This window comes from Astatotilapia calliptera, chromosome 15 (genome assembly GCF_900246225.1).
Source record: "Astatotilapia calliptera chromosome 15, fAstCal1.2, whole genome shotgun sequence".
NCBI lineage: Eukaryota > Metazoa > Chordata > Actinopteri > Cichliformes > Cichlidae > Astatotilapia > Astatotilapia calliptera.
In genome coordinates, this window is record NC_039316.1 from 2735302 (window position 1) to 2748895 (window position 13594).

The window sequence follows — 13594 nt, forward strand, 5'->3', positions numbered from 1 at the left end:
GCTTATTATTTACCACGTTTCAATGAATGAATGAACCAGCATCGTGTTTTGCCCGCAGTGTGGCTCTATCTACCAGCGATAAATGCACAGTCATTTTCTATTTCTCATGGATTCTCTTTGAGCCTCACGCTGCTCCACTGAAACTCCATTTGCAGTGATAGTTGTGTCAGAAAAAAAATAAACTTGGCACTTGAAATCTGATCTTTCAAGAGCTTACAATAGATCTCATAAAGCAGGGCATGTCACGGGACGCTGATGATTGAAAAAGAAAATAAAGGCGATTCCTCAGGGTTGAAGTCCCGTCAGTGAGTGGGAATTGCTAAGTTATAATCTTTTATGCCACTGATATGCAGATCCATGCTACAATTTGACACAAAACTTTGACTTAGTGAGGAGGAACGCCACTTTCCAGAACACTGTGCAAAATTTAATATTCTGCAATATGTTCCCACCGAGGTACATCCAATCAAAGAAAATGTGAGATTTCTAAAGTGCAAATTACGCTCAGTGCCTCGTTCTAGCACGCCATCCTGAAATAACCTTAGGGTGTGCAACCAACCAATGACTTGTGGTCAAAATAGGCCCCGGGGAACACTGATGGCTCCACAGGTCGCAGCATTGCACCATATCCCACCTGTCTGTCAAAGTTGCTTAGACAAAGGAAATGAATACAGAGGGAAAAAGATATGACAGCATGGAAGGCAGGGAGATTGAGAAGATGTGTTATCTGTGTTTGTTTTCGCTAAAGGAAACACAATAACAGCTCAGGGGGCTGCTGCTGTGGGTTTTTAAGCAGCTGCCTGAATCAATGGGGAGATGGTGCTGTGTGATAATAAATTTATCCACGGGCTAAATTTAATTTCCTTCGAAAGAGAAGAAAGAAAAGCACATTATTCCAGTTTTCTGTTTGTGTGACCAGCACCAAGTTATTGGAAGATCTGGGAGTAATGGTGGCACACAGTAACACTCTGATCGCTCTGAAGTCCTCCTTTAATTGGTGTTGACAGAATCCGAGTCTTAGATATTTTTATGCCTTTTCGGTGCAGACAGGCTCAAACTGTCAAAATCTACTTTGCACATCAAAAATAAAGCGACTGCAGGTTTGACAGAGATAATCCCACTGTCTTGTTCTTGTTTTTGTTTTTTTAAGATGGACAGATCTCTATTTGCAATCAAGATCAAGCAAAGAGAGAGCGTTACCTTAAATGCATATATACCTGATATTTACAGCTAACCAGTACATGGTTCAATTTAAAAGATATCCATCAGTCAGTGATGCACGGTCTAAACACCAGAGTCTTTTCTGCGACACGTCTTGGTAAGAAACGAGCAGTTTGATTCAAACTAAGAAGCAAACTTAAGGTCGTTCAGATCCGTGTGCTGTACTCACTCTCCGGGCTCTGTGACACATGGTTGTCCTCCGACTGAGATCTGTGACCCTTGTGTGGGCAGAAAGGGATGTAACGAGCCCAAGATTGAGATTGGAGGTGAGAAGTTATGCCAAACGGAAGATCATACACCTCATCAGTTTCCAAACTGCTGCTAGAGTCTTGAAGATACACGTTTTCCCAGGCTAAGAGGCCACGTTCACGTTTAGTCCCTGAATGGTATGAAGAAGGCTGTTAGTTGAATATGCCGCACCTTTCTTTATATGTACACATATACAGTGTAAAACAAGATTAGTCACTGTTGATATGTCAGCTAACTGCTCCTAGATGTGCATGACTTTAAGCCGGGGTGACATACTGCATATAGTGTGTTTGAAGAAGATACGTTTGACTCCATTATTTCCCAAAGCCACAACATATTGATCTGCATGTTTGAGTTGGTACAGATTTTATGCCCTTCTTAATACAACCTCCCCATTTATCCAGGCTTCAGACCAGCACTGGGGGCAGATTATTTGTGACCTCCTCAGGCTGGGAGAACACCAGGGAGCCACACTCCAATGTATATACTATTAGCTGTCGGTAAATTTGTTAATTTCTTCTGTGAGGTTGGCCATTTAACATGAGTGCCTATGAGGATTGACTCCCTTTTAAAGGGACTGCGGTCTTTTGCATTTCTTGGTTAGCTTTATTTATTAGTAATTCTACCATTTTGAATTAACACCACACAGGAAGTCTGTCATTTTTAATTGATTTTGGTGATTTTTGTATTATTCAGTCGTTGTACTTTTTCAAACTCCTCCTAGGGTTGTAATTGTATCAATTTCATATTTGGTTTGTCTAAACAACAGAGCTGCGAAATGTTATATTGCAAACTTTTTGAGTCTTTGTTGAAGGCGGTATCTGTGGCACTGTGGTGAATTTCGAACACTTGCCATGGAATTTTAATTTGCTGCCATTCACTTATAGATTATTCAATCTGACCCAGACTTCTTTCTGATATTTCCATATAAACGAAGATATTTTTATAGAAATATTTAATGGTAGTCATAGTGCCCCCTTGTGGCAACAAGAAATGCCATGTGTTTTGTCCATAACATTTTGAAATTATGGCAATTATGAGATAGAGGTCTCAGAAACTCATGTAGCAAATATGATACAAATGGCATTAGGCTATAAGGTTAAGCAGTTAGTGGTACTACAATTTGAAAACTGAGTTTTCATCAAAGGATGTGACATTGGTGCCATGTTGAATTCTGATTTTTGGCAATGAAACAGGAAATTGCTGTATATCTCAAGTACACATTGTCCGGTCAGCCCCAGACTTCACATGCTTGATAAGAGTCAGAGTCTGGAGACTCTTGAGGTCACACTTATGGCAACAGGAAATCAACAGTAGGTGATAATCATCATCCCACGTACATGAAACTTTTATTGGTGGTTCCATGCATGATATACAGCAGTGTGTCTTATAATTAGTGGTTATTCTCCATCACCACCTAGTGGGCGTGGTGGGTGGGTGGGGGTGTGGGTTCAGTAGCCAATTTAAGCAACAACCAATTAGCATCCCAGGCTTAAAACATCCACATAACCACATGAAACTCCTCATCTAAAGCACGCCTGAGCTGTAGCATGGCTCGACAGCAGCACCCCTGAGCATGCACTGAGAAGCACTGATTGCAGCTTTGACTGTATTGATTACCTGCATTTACCAAGAAGTCCCATTGAGATACCTCTGTTTTACAAGTGAGACCATACACGCATACACGCATGCTGAGGAGGCAACATGCACAAAAGCAGGGCCATACGACTAGTATACTTCAATGATATGCTGGTATAAATATGTATCTTAAATACATCTGTGCCATTTGTTATAAAAAGTCTGTATTATTCAAGAGAAGCCATCCATTACAGCTTACCAGGAATTGTGTTATCTAAGAAGAAGCCAAGGAAGCCTCCTACAAACATATGAGTAGTCAACAATATTTGCAACACTTGATCCACCTCCTTGACACCTGAGACAAAAAAGTATCACAAAAGATTTTGGATGATTTGCTTTTTATTTAACATTAAAAACTATTTATAGTGATATTTTCAATGGTGATTTTACCTGTGTCAAGAAAAGTGTGATTCTTCATGATCCAATTTGGAATAACAAGTGCAGAAAACATGGAGAAACCAAATATAAAGATATTCCGAGAAGAATTCATATCTGTGGACTGCCATGTAAGATGTGTCAGCAAAACACAGATAGTAGCAAAAATGTAAATGATTTAAAAAAAAAAGGATTTAGCACGGTTGTTTACCTGCAGATTAGAAATTCCAGCAGCTCCTATGACTCCAAACATGATCATGAACATCCCTCCAATCACAGGTGTAGGGATGGTTGTGAAGATTGCTCCAATTTTTCCCAGGATCCCCATCAAAATCATGACGAATCCACTCAGAAGAATCACTGTTCGACTGCCCACCTGTTGCCAAATGAAACATCATGCGGTTCATATGTTTTGCCCGGGTAATCAGGACCCACAGCCTCACTCATAAATTAGGTTTGCGGTCTTGATCCTTGTGTTGAAAGATAATTAAGCTCCGGAGTGGAACATTTTATGCAATTCATATTCACAGTATCTTACTCTGGTGATGCCGAGGGCTGCCACATTCTCGCTAAACGAAGTAGTGCCATTGCCCGTGCCAAACGCCCCTGCCAACAGTGACCCGACTCCCTCGACACCGATGCCACGATTGATGGCGTGCTTGGGGGGAGGCGGTGCTCCTGACAGCCTGGCACATGCATGGTAGTCACCCACAGACTCTGCCATGGAGCATATTATTCCAGCAATAATGCCAACCACACCTGCCAGGCTAGCAGTTGGCAACCCCCATTTACCTGAATAGGTAGGTCAACAGTTAGGCTTGTCACTGCTGAATACGTCTTTTGGCATTGTTTTAATTCCCTGTGGACTCACCAGGATAAGTAAATGTGAACCAAGAAGCCTCACTCACGACATTTCCCTTCACATCTGTGCGAGCCAGGTAGCCGTATTCATCTGGATCAGATGGCAGAACATCATAGATGGTGAGGAGGTAGCAGACTAACCATGAGACTGCAATGCCCAGGAGAATCTAATCAACATCTAAAGTTAGTATTAGAGCCAGTATGTTTTTGCTACATCAAATATGAAGTCGAATTTTAAGAGAACATACTGGCATTATCTGAAAGAGAAAGAACTTTGAGACGTGCAGTTTCTTGATCTTGTTGTATGCAGGAACAGGGATTGGTATGCGGCGGAGGTATTGAGAGAAAAGGATGATCAGCACTGTGGTCCTGTGCATAGAAAAGAATAAGCAAAAGGTGATGAATGCAAACAAAAACTCAAAAAACATCAACACAAACTGCTGAATTTAACTAATTTAATTGCATGTAAAATTCCCATGTCATTTTGTTACAAGTTGCACAAGTACAAGTTGTTACATTTTATGGAATATAGTTGAATTAAATTATTTGATTGTTTGATACCAAACACATTTTCCTTAAAGATTTTTGTATTTTATTAAATAAATCTTTGATTTTTTTAAAAATATTTCAGTGCATTTTACTCAAAATTATGACTTTATATTTATTGTGTCATTGGAAACCCATATGGAAAAGATATATATAAATCTTATAAAGTTTCTGTCTTGTGTGAAACTTGTATGAAAAGCATACAAGAGTGAAAACAGATATAAGATCCCTTGAAAAATTATATAAATGAAACTTGTATGTTTTGAAAACTTACTAAAACAATATATGAAAGTGGCCACTTTCATGAGTAAATCATATAAGCCTTATATGATTCACTATATGAAGTAGGCCACATCTGCTGCAAGTCTTTTATAAGTTTTTTCTATTTCTTTTCCATATGGGAAGATACTGGTGATACCGCTGTAGACACCATGTTTAAATCACTAGCTTTTGGCTGTATGCTAAACCACGACAAGGCAGAATTTACATCCTGATGTAAGTCTAGACTGTGACCTTGTGGGATGAAAATCTTCAACCCCATACTGATGCTTCAGAGTGGTTACATACATAGCAGAAATGCCCCAGTGGCTGCCTGCCTTCACTCCAGCTGAGTCGTACAGCGACAGGCCTATGAGTGACACGGTTGGAGCAATGGTTAAGGGGCCAATGAAGCGCATGAGGAAGCCGATGAGGCCAGAGAAACCAACCAAGACCTGGAGGAGAGAGGCCACCATAATAGAGCCCTGCAGCTGTGGACGGGAACATAGTGTTCAAGAACATCAGTATCAATGTCACCGTGTTTTCTTTGGCTGAGTGCTAGACTTAAACAATGAGTACAACTCGTTACTTCCTGGAGTGCAAACCACATGTGTTCACTGAATAAATCATGAGCTCTGCAGAAGTGCTGTTATGTTTTTGTTAGCGTGCTTTTAAGCAAAGATTTGGATGCGCAGAATTTGCGTTGGCTCACTGTTCTCATGCGGGTCTGCCACACTTCTATGAAGACAGGTGAGGAGGTATTGACCAGGCTGGCATTCTTGGTCCAAGCTGGGCATTCCCAGTCTGGCATGGACAACAAGGCCATGGCTGGGGTCACCAAGGCAAATGTACCTCCCTGTAGGATGGGAAGCCTAGAAGTGTGACATAAACAGTAATAACTTTCAGATAAACAGACAATCAGTTAGACCCATAGTTAGCACATGGTACGCTAACAAAAGAAGACAGTAGGTCGTTAAGCACAAGCTAGCAGATTCAATTTTCTTTTTAGTAAGCTTGTTTGTTTTTTTATCCTAAATTATGCAATACTTTGCACAAAAAAGTCACTGTACGTCTTGCTAACAGCCCATAGCTTTGTGCCCTATAGTGCTGACATGGTTGCATGTCCAGAAAGACAAAATTAATAATATTTATCATAATAGCAAGCTAACATTTACTAAGATGCTAAGATTTACTACAAGCACCAATTGATGCCTGTTTTTTTCTTTTTGTTGTTATTTAATAATCTTTCTAATTCAGCTACCTTTCAAACTTAACATGTATTTGTGTCATAAGTACATTTTTTTTTATTAATTCCTGTCATAAAAATGTGATTGGAATTTAGTAAAAGAAACAAAGTATCTATGCAGTGTTGGGCAAGTTACTTTGAAAAAGTAATTAATTATAGTTAGTAGTTACTTCTTCAAAAAAGTAACTGAGTTACAAGATTCTAAAAGTAATTGATTACTTGAAAAGTAACTATTGCGTTACTTTAAAAAAACGTTTAACCCTCTGGGGTCCAGGGTATAATTGGCCATTTTTAACTACTTTTGATTTTCCCTCCACATTTTATCTTTAAAAACTATTTACTTTGCCTTGTTTGGTATCATCCTTTTCAGCACAACCTCACGTGTCTGAATTTACAGTCATGTTTTCATTTTGATATACTGTATTAACATAATTGATCTAAAATCAGACAAAAAACATAAAATCAGAGTAGAAAAAGTTCTATTTTTTACTGTAACAACCACAAACATGTTTATTGAATCATATTTCATAACTTTAAATGTAAATATAAATTGTCAATTTTAAAATCATATGCACAAGTTTTGCAAACAACAAAGTTATTTGCATCCATTTACCTTTTACCTTTTTTAAAATAACCATTTCAAACTATTTACAGAACAATCAGCTGTTCTGCATTCAATAAGATGCCACACAAATTATTTGTGCCACTCCAAGTATTCCTGTCCACTATAAAGGAGAACATCACAGCCTGATACCTGCAGGTCTGACAGCAGCAGGTGTATCACTCCTGTTTCTACCTGGAGACAGCAGTCGCCTCATTGTTCTCACACACAACACAAAACAACACAAAACTATCCACAACACTACACATATTACGTTATTCCCATCCCTGTATCTATGTAAATATTAGGATTTTACTGAATTTTTGAACATGGTCTTGCTCATCCACGGCAGCAACATCTTGTGCAGACAGAGTTGTATTAACTATTAAGTCAATATCAGACCATCCCTAAAGGATACAAAGCAGCAATAACCCAGCAGCAGCACTATTACCTGACACCGAAGATGACCTGCAGAATCGTGCACAGGCCAGAGACGAAGAAAATGTTATTAATGAGCTGACTCTGGGTCAGGCTGTCATGCTGCAGACATAGGCCCTCTGAGAGGATGAGAGGGATGGAGATTATCCCACCAAATGCTGTCAGGTAATGCTGTAGAAGAGACAAACAGTGATGATGATGACAAAACGATGGCAGTGATTACACTGTTACCAACATTAGTGAAACAGAGAGAGCAGAAGGCCTATAAGGCATCCGTGTCACTTATGGTATGGGGTCATTTTCTGTATTTGTACACAAACAAAAAGGGGTTGCTTTTAGACTCCTTAACTGCTGTTGTGATGTTTACAGTTGGATCTCTGTCCACCACTACACTTTCAAAAGTAAGTGGACAACCTAATGTAATAAGAAATACAAGGATTGTGTTTAATACTTGAAAATCACTTGCAGTTACTGACTGCCTGAAGTCTAGAACCCATGGACATCATCAAAAGCAAAAATGTCCTCCCCTGAGACACTGTGCCACAGAAAAAATATCGAATTTCTTTACCTTTTATGTCATTATTTGTTTACTCTGTGAAGTACTCGCCAATCAGTTTGGCAGTATTTGTTTGAATCTGAGCAGAGAGTACAGCCCTGTACACTTTACAATGCATCCTCCTGTTTCTATGAGCAGTCACATCATCAATAAACACCACTGGCAGCCACTCATGCACGTGCCTTAACATCAGTTCCACCATACTTCACAGATGATGTGATATGAGCTGTTCGTCTCGTTCTTCACATGTTTCCCAGAACTGTTCAGTCTCTGTTAGATGTTTAAGTCTAATCTGTCTGCACCTTTTTGCATTTGCATTCATGAAGAAGTCTCACAGAGGTAAACCTACCTCCTTGAGAGTGTTCTTAAAGTTCTTTTTCTTAGCCATGGAAAAAAGTCTGGTATCGTGCACTTTAGTTGTCACCTGTGGTCTTTCAGGAATTTTGATGTTGTTGAGTTGACCTGTGCATTGATTCCTTTTAAGATTGTTATGACCATTCCTACTGTTTTTGCTTTCTCTGGTTTATTTTGAATTTTCATCCCAATTATAGAATTTTTTATTTGCAGAAACATGTCTTTGGATCTCATTTGAGAGGGAAATCCAAATCTAAATTCAGCCCTTAAACTGCTTGCTAAGTGGGTGTCCAGTTACTTTTGACCCTCTGAAAATAGGGGGCTTTGTCATTGTTCAAAAACTTTTGGATCTGATTATACATGACTGATAAATGGATGAAAAAGACACCAATACACTAATCACATCAAAGATTAAACACACCTGAATAGCCAAGAAAATGCACAGGTACCAAGGTGGAACATCAGTCACACAATAGGTCGGTTTATTTCTGTCTCCATCTGTTTCAGACGTTTTACATGCCTTTCCTTTGAGGTGATCATTAACTCGCTCATCCATCTGTAATATCATAGAAAAAAAATCAATCAAAAAATCAATACAAAAGAATCAGTATGCCAAAATAAAAGGAGATGAAAAATCATTATCTCGGGACTAGTTCACTTCCAGTTTATATAAAAACAGGGAACAAAAATTTTACTGAGGACAAACAGTGCTTTAAGAAATTTATTATTATAATTGTTGTTTCTGTAACGGTTAATCCACCAGCATGTGCAAGCTCTATAACTGAAATAATAGTTTTGATTGTAAAATACAATTATAGCTATCCATGAATTTTGAAATTTACACTTTTATAAATAAAAACCCCAATAAAACAGTAAATCACATGATCATTTTTAACTAGGATGCTAAATATATGAAAAAATTAAATTATTTTAGTTTTCAAACAAAGTTTTTTGACAGATGCTAGAATGTGTGAATTCTCGTTTTTATGACAGGTGGTCCAATAAAATTTTTAAGCACTGTACTAGTGTAATGACCTGCCTTCAGCTGCTTTTTGTGACTTGCAAATATTCATTATTTAACACTGAATCATTGAATAATTTGAGGTTTTATGTGCACGTTCAGGCAGAGAGTAGATGCAATGGAATGCACAGACATCATAAAGCATTTTATTTCTTTATTGGACTCGTATGTTTAAAAGAAAATACCATATTGTGTATATGTGCTCTAAACTGCAGCACTAGTAGGTTGCAAAACTTTCAAAACTTTCTCACCCTTTACTCCCACTGGATCACTTAGAACAGAGTTAAGTGCAGCTCTTATTGCAGTTAAAGGCAATCTGAACGTTTCCAGGTGCCTATTGATGCTGACCTTATTTAGAAAGAATGCTCAAAGAAGCAAACAATGGTATCTTTTACAAAAACACGTTATTGTACTCACATCAAACGCAAGATTGTCGAGTCCACTGCTGTCCACCCCAGAAGCCATTGAAATTTCAAAATGAAGTAGATTTTCTAACAAGAGATGAACCAAACTGTATGTACAACAAGGTACTAACAAGCAGTTGTTACTTGTTAAGGAGCCAAAGGTGGACAGGACGTTGTAAAGGTGTCTTACTGGCAGTGTCTGCCTTTCAGAGTATCACATTTATAGCTAGTACTGTTATGGTCATCCCAGGACTAAGTTCAGCTCCGGGCACCCGTGTTAATTATTTTTTAACCATGTGGACTTCCTAGCGCTAAAGGTAAGTTAGGAGAACAAGGTAAATAAATGACACTGACTATTGCATTTGTTCATATATTATCCAGTTTCTGTGAGTTAAAAATTATGCACTTTTGCTTTCAAGGTCTGATGTGACCCCCCCCTTTTCGCTCCTGGACATCAGCTAATGGGAATACTTGCCCAATCGTCTAATTTGGATTGAATTTTCTAAAAGAATAAAACACTGATTCATTGAGCCTCATTCTTCTTATTCTATCTGTGGTAGAACAGCCAGTGTGCTTAAGGTCACTGTTTTTCTTTATGCACCACATTCATCTTCAAAGAATTCAGAATTTCTTGCTCTATCAATGATTACAACCTATCCCAGCTCGATGCAGGAAAACAGACACACTATTATGCTCCCTCCACCGTGCTTTACCCTCGGATAGAAGATGCTGCAGTGCCAGTGTTTTCGTTTTCCATCTCCTCACTGCAAAAAGGTCCTCGGGTCAAATCCACTGGGCGATTGTGGAATTTGCATGGTCTCCCCTTGTCTGCATGGTTTGACACCTGGCACTCTGGCTTACATACCAAGCATGTTATGTTAATTGGTTAATTGTCTGTCTCTCTGTGTTGGTCCTGCGACTTGCCCAGGATGTCCCTTAGCTCTTGCCCTATGACAGTGAGGATGTTGTGACACTGAATTGGATAAATGGAAAAAATTAAGTGAATGGATTTTATTTACATAGATAATCTTTAATTGCATTCATGGCTCGTGTTCAAATATGATGATTTAATGCAAAAAGCATAAAAATTAAAAAGGTTGACTTCCAGGAACCTAACTTACTCTAAATAATCGTAAAGTCCAGTAAAAGCTGTGATAAGTTGACAGAGAGTATATATCAGCAATAGTGATAAAATGTTGTATGATTAAGGATGGTGCATGATTGGGGATATACTTCCCAGCAAGGAGAAAGAGATGTGAGAGAAATGTGGCCATGCAGAGCTGTATGTCCTGCTGTATTCTTGCTGTATGTCAGCAAGAATGCCGGAAAACTAATAAACTAAAAATCTTGAAACTTGGTGGAGAGGTGGTGTGATGATTCAGAGATGAAAGCGTCCAAATACATAACACCAGAGGCAGATAAAAAGATTGAAAACACTGAGTCTAGGCTTGGGGTCTCATGCCTTAAGCAAAATATACAAGGGAAAAGGTAAGAGGCAAGGTCCAAAAATCCCAAAGCACACATGAAACTTTTAAGAGACAAAGTATGAATTAAAGTAAAGGATATTCTAAAGTCATACACAAGGAAATCTACAAAAGAACATCAGGAAATAAATGTATAAATATAAATGTAAATGGGAGGTTCAGCAGTGAGTACGAGCATAAAATAAATCTGGCAAATGTGAATATGAGTGGGTGCATGAACTCACCAATCATTTTGTATTTCCTTCTGATATCTGTACCTGAGCTGAGGTGACGCAAAAATTTCCCCGTTGTGGGATCAATAAAGTCTTATCTTATCTTATCTTCTTAACAATAAAACCACTTGTGGGTGGTAGCAATCCTTTGCAGGTTTTAGGGTGGGGCCTAATCATTGCTGTAAGTGGGTGTGTTTGTTTGACAGTAATGTTCAATTCAATTCAATTCAATTTTATTTATATAGCGCCAAATCACACCCGATGTAATGTTTCCCAGAGCAACATTAACAAGATGACACTGTTCCCATCACCTTTCTGAGGGTTTAACGCTGAGATCAGAGTACACCGAGGTAAATGATTGTCCGATTAAACTCATGACGAAGAAAACTCACGGGAAACTTTAAAAAAATGAATATGTCATAGACAGGATATTTGGGCGAGGACTGCGCGGCTTTAGTGTCTCAGTGGGTCTGATGTTTAAAAAATTGTTTTCTTTCTTCTTTGATTTGCTGATTTCATGTTGAACTCATAGATAACACTGACAGATTCTATTTGATGACTTATAGTTTCCATGTGAGACTTCTATTAAAGACTATTACAGGTTACAAAATTGTTAGATAAAAAGATTCATGCCAGCAAGCACTCTTTCTTTTTCCACAAAGCAGTGAGGAGAATGTGAGTGTTGATTAATGCGCTGAGCCAGGTATGGCAATATATTTTGGCAATATATGTCACAGTCATCAGATGAAAACAGACTCCAGTGTCCAGTTAGGTAACAGAAAGAGGGTCAATTGCAGTGCTGTGCTTTGTCTCTACAGCAGCAACATTTAGGTGTTTGATATGAGATCATAGCAACCCAGACTCACCTACGTTCCAAAGCTAAAGTCAGTGTAATCCATGAGTTCACACAGTTGTCTCACCTATTCTGATTGAGCTGAAGCAATTACACTAGCAGAAACAGAACTACGGGATAATAAAACCAGATCCACCCCAAAGTCAAGAGAAATCCTTTTACTGGGTGTAGATATTTAGTTAGCAGCGCCACAAGCAAGCTCTTTGCACTTTGAGATAATTCTAATATCTGTGTCTGTGCTCGCAATGTGAGCTCCGCGAGCACACTTAGAAAGTCATTTATATTCTAAATTACTCTTTGCAGAACACCATGCTTTAACGTCACTGGCTGCGATACGGCAAATTATTAACACCCTGCAACATTTTCATATGCAGTGCCTCTTTATCATTTTGTATCATTACCAGACAGATAAATTTTTTATATTCTGAGATTAGAAAAACATTTCAGTCCATTTGTGTGGATAGAGCAAGTAAAATATGATCTCTTTGATCATTAAAACACTGAAGTATTTTCTGTAATGTGTTTTGTTGCAAGTATTTACAGTGGGGGAAATTTAATCCCCTGCTGAATTTTTAAGTTTGTTCGCTTGTGATGGTGCTTTCATTTTAATGGATGCAGACAGAATATAAACCAAAAATCCAGAGAAAAAACATTACAGAAAAAGTTATGAATTGATTTGCAGAATTTGCTAGAACTCTGGATGCCACACATTGGTTGTATGCCCATTAAAATCAGTCATCCAGTCATTTACAGATAATCCTAATCTCCGTACACAGAATCAGTTTCTTCCATTCCAACCTCTCCACTACAATGTGCAAAACCAAAGAGCTATCAATTATTTGGCCATGGAAGAAATATCAAATGACCATCACTTGCTCTTGGTCTGAAGATCTTGCTTCATGGGGGTGAGGATGAACATGAGAGAGATGGACGATCAGCCCAAAACTTGTTAACGATGTGAAGGCAGTTTGGATCAGAGTCACCAAGAAAACCTTTGTTAACTAACTACATTGTAATGGACTGAAATATTGCTGGTCTTTGTGCTCAAGAAGACACGAATGTACACCTGTTTTATGAATGATTCAGAGAAGGCTTGGGAGCCGGTGCTGCGTTCAGATGAAACCAAAATCGAGCTCTTTAGTATCGACTTGACCCGCTGTGCTTGGAAGAAGAGAATCAATCAATCAATCAATCAATCAATCAATCAAAACTTTATTCGCCACATGCAGGTTGCAGGTTGCCCCCCCCCCCCCCCCCCCCCCCCCGACCTTACACAC

The 13594-nt window shown here is 38.7% G+C and overlaps 1 protein-coding gene across 1 annotated transcript; it reads right to left on the bottom strand.

Moving 5' to 3' along the window:
* Positions 1 to 1367: 1367 nt before the first annotated feature.
* LOC113006677 (solute carrier family 23 member 1-like) lies at positions 1368 to 9829 on the bottom strand. Its single transcript, XM_026142774.1, has 12 exons — positions 9782 to 9829; positions 8765 to 8899; positions 7447 to 7604; positions 5861 to 6020; positions 5458 to 5639; positions 4593 to 4713; positions 4355 to 4511; positions 4022 to 4275; positions 3695 to 3859; positions 3499 to 3607; positions 3308 to 3403; positions 1368 to 1600 (listed from the first exon to the last, which is right to left on the bottom strand). The coding sequence occupies exons 1-12, from the start codon at positions 9827 to 9829 to the stop codon at positions 1368 to 1370; spliced, it is 1818 nt and encodes a 605-aa protein (XP_025998559.1).
* Between the last annotated feature and the right edge of the window lie 3765 nt (positions 9830 to 13594).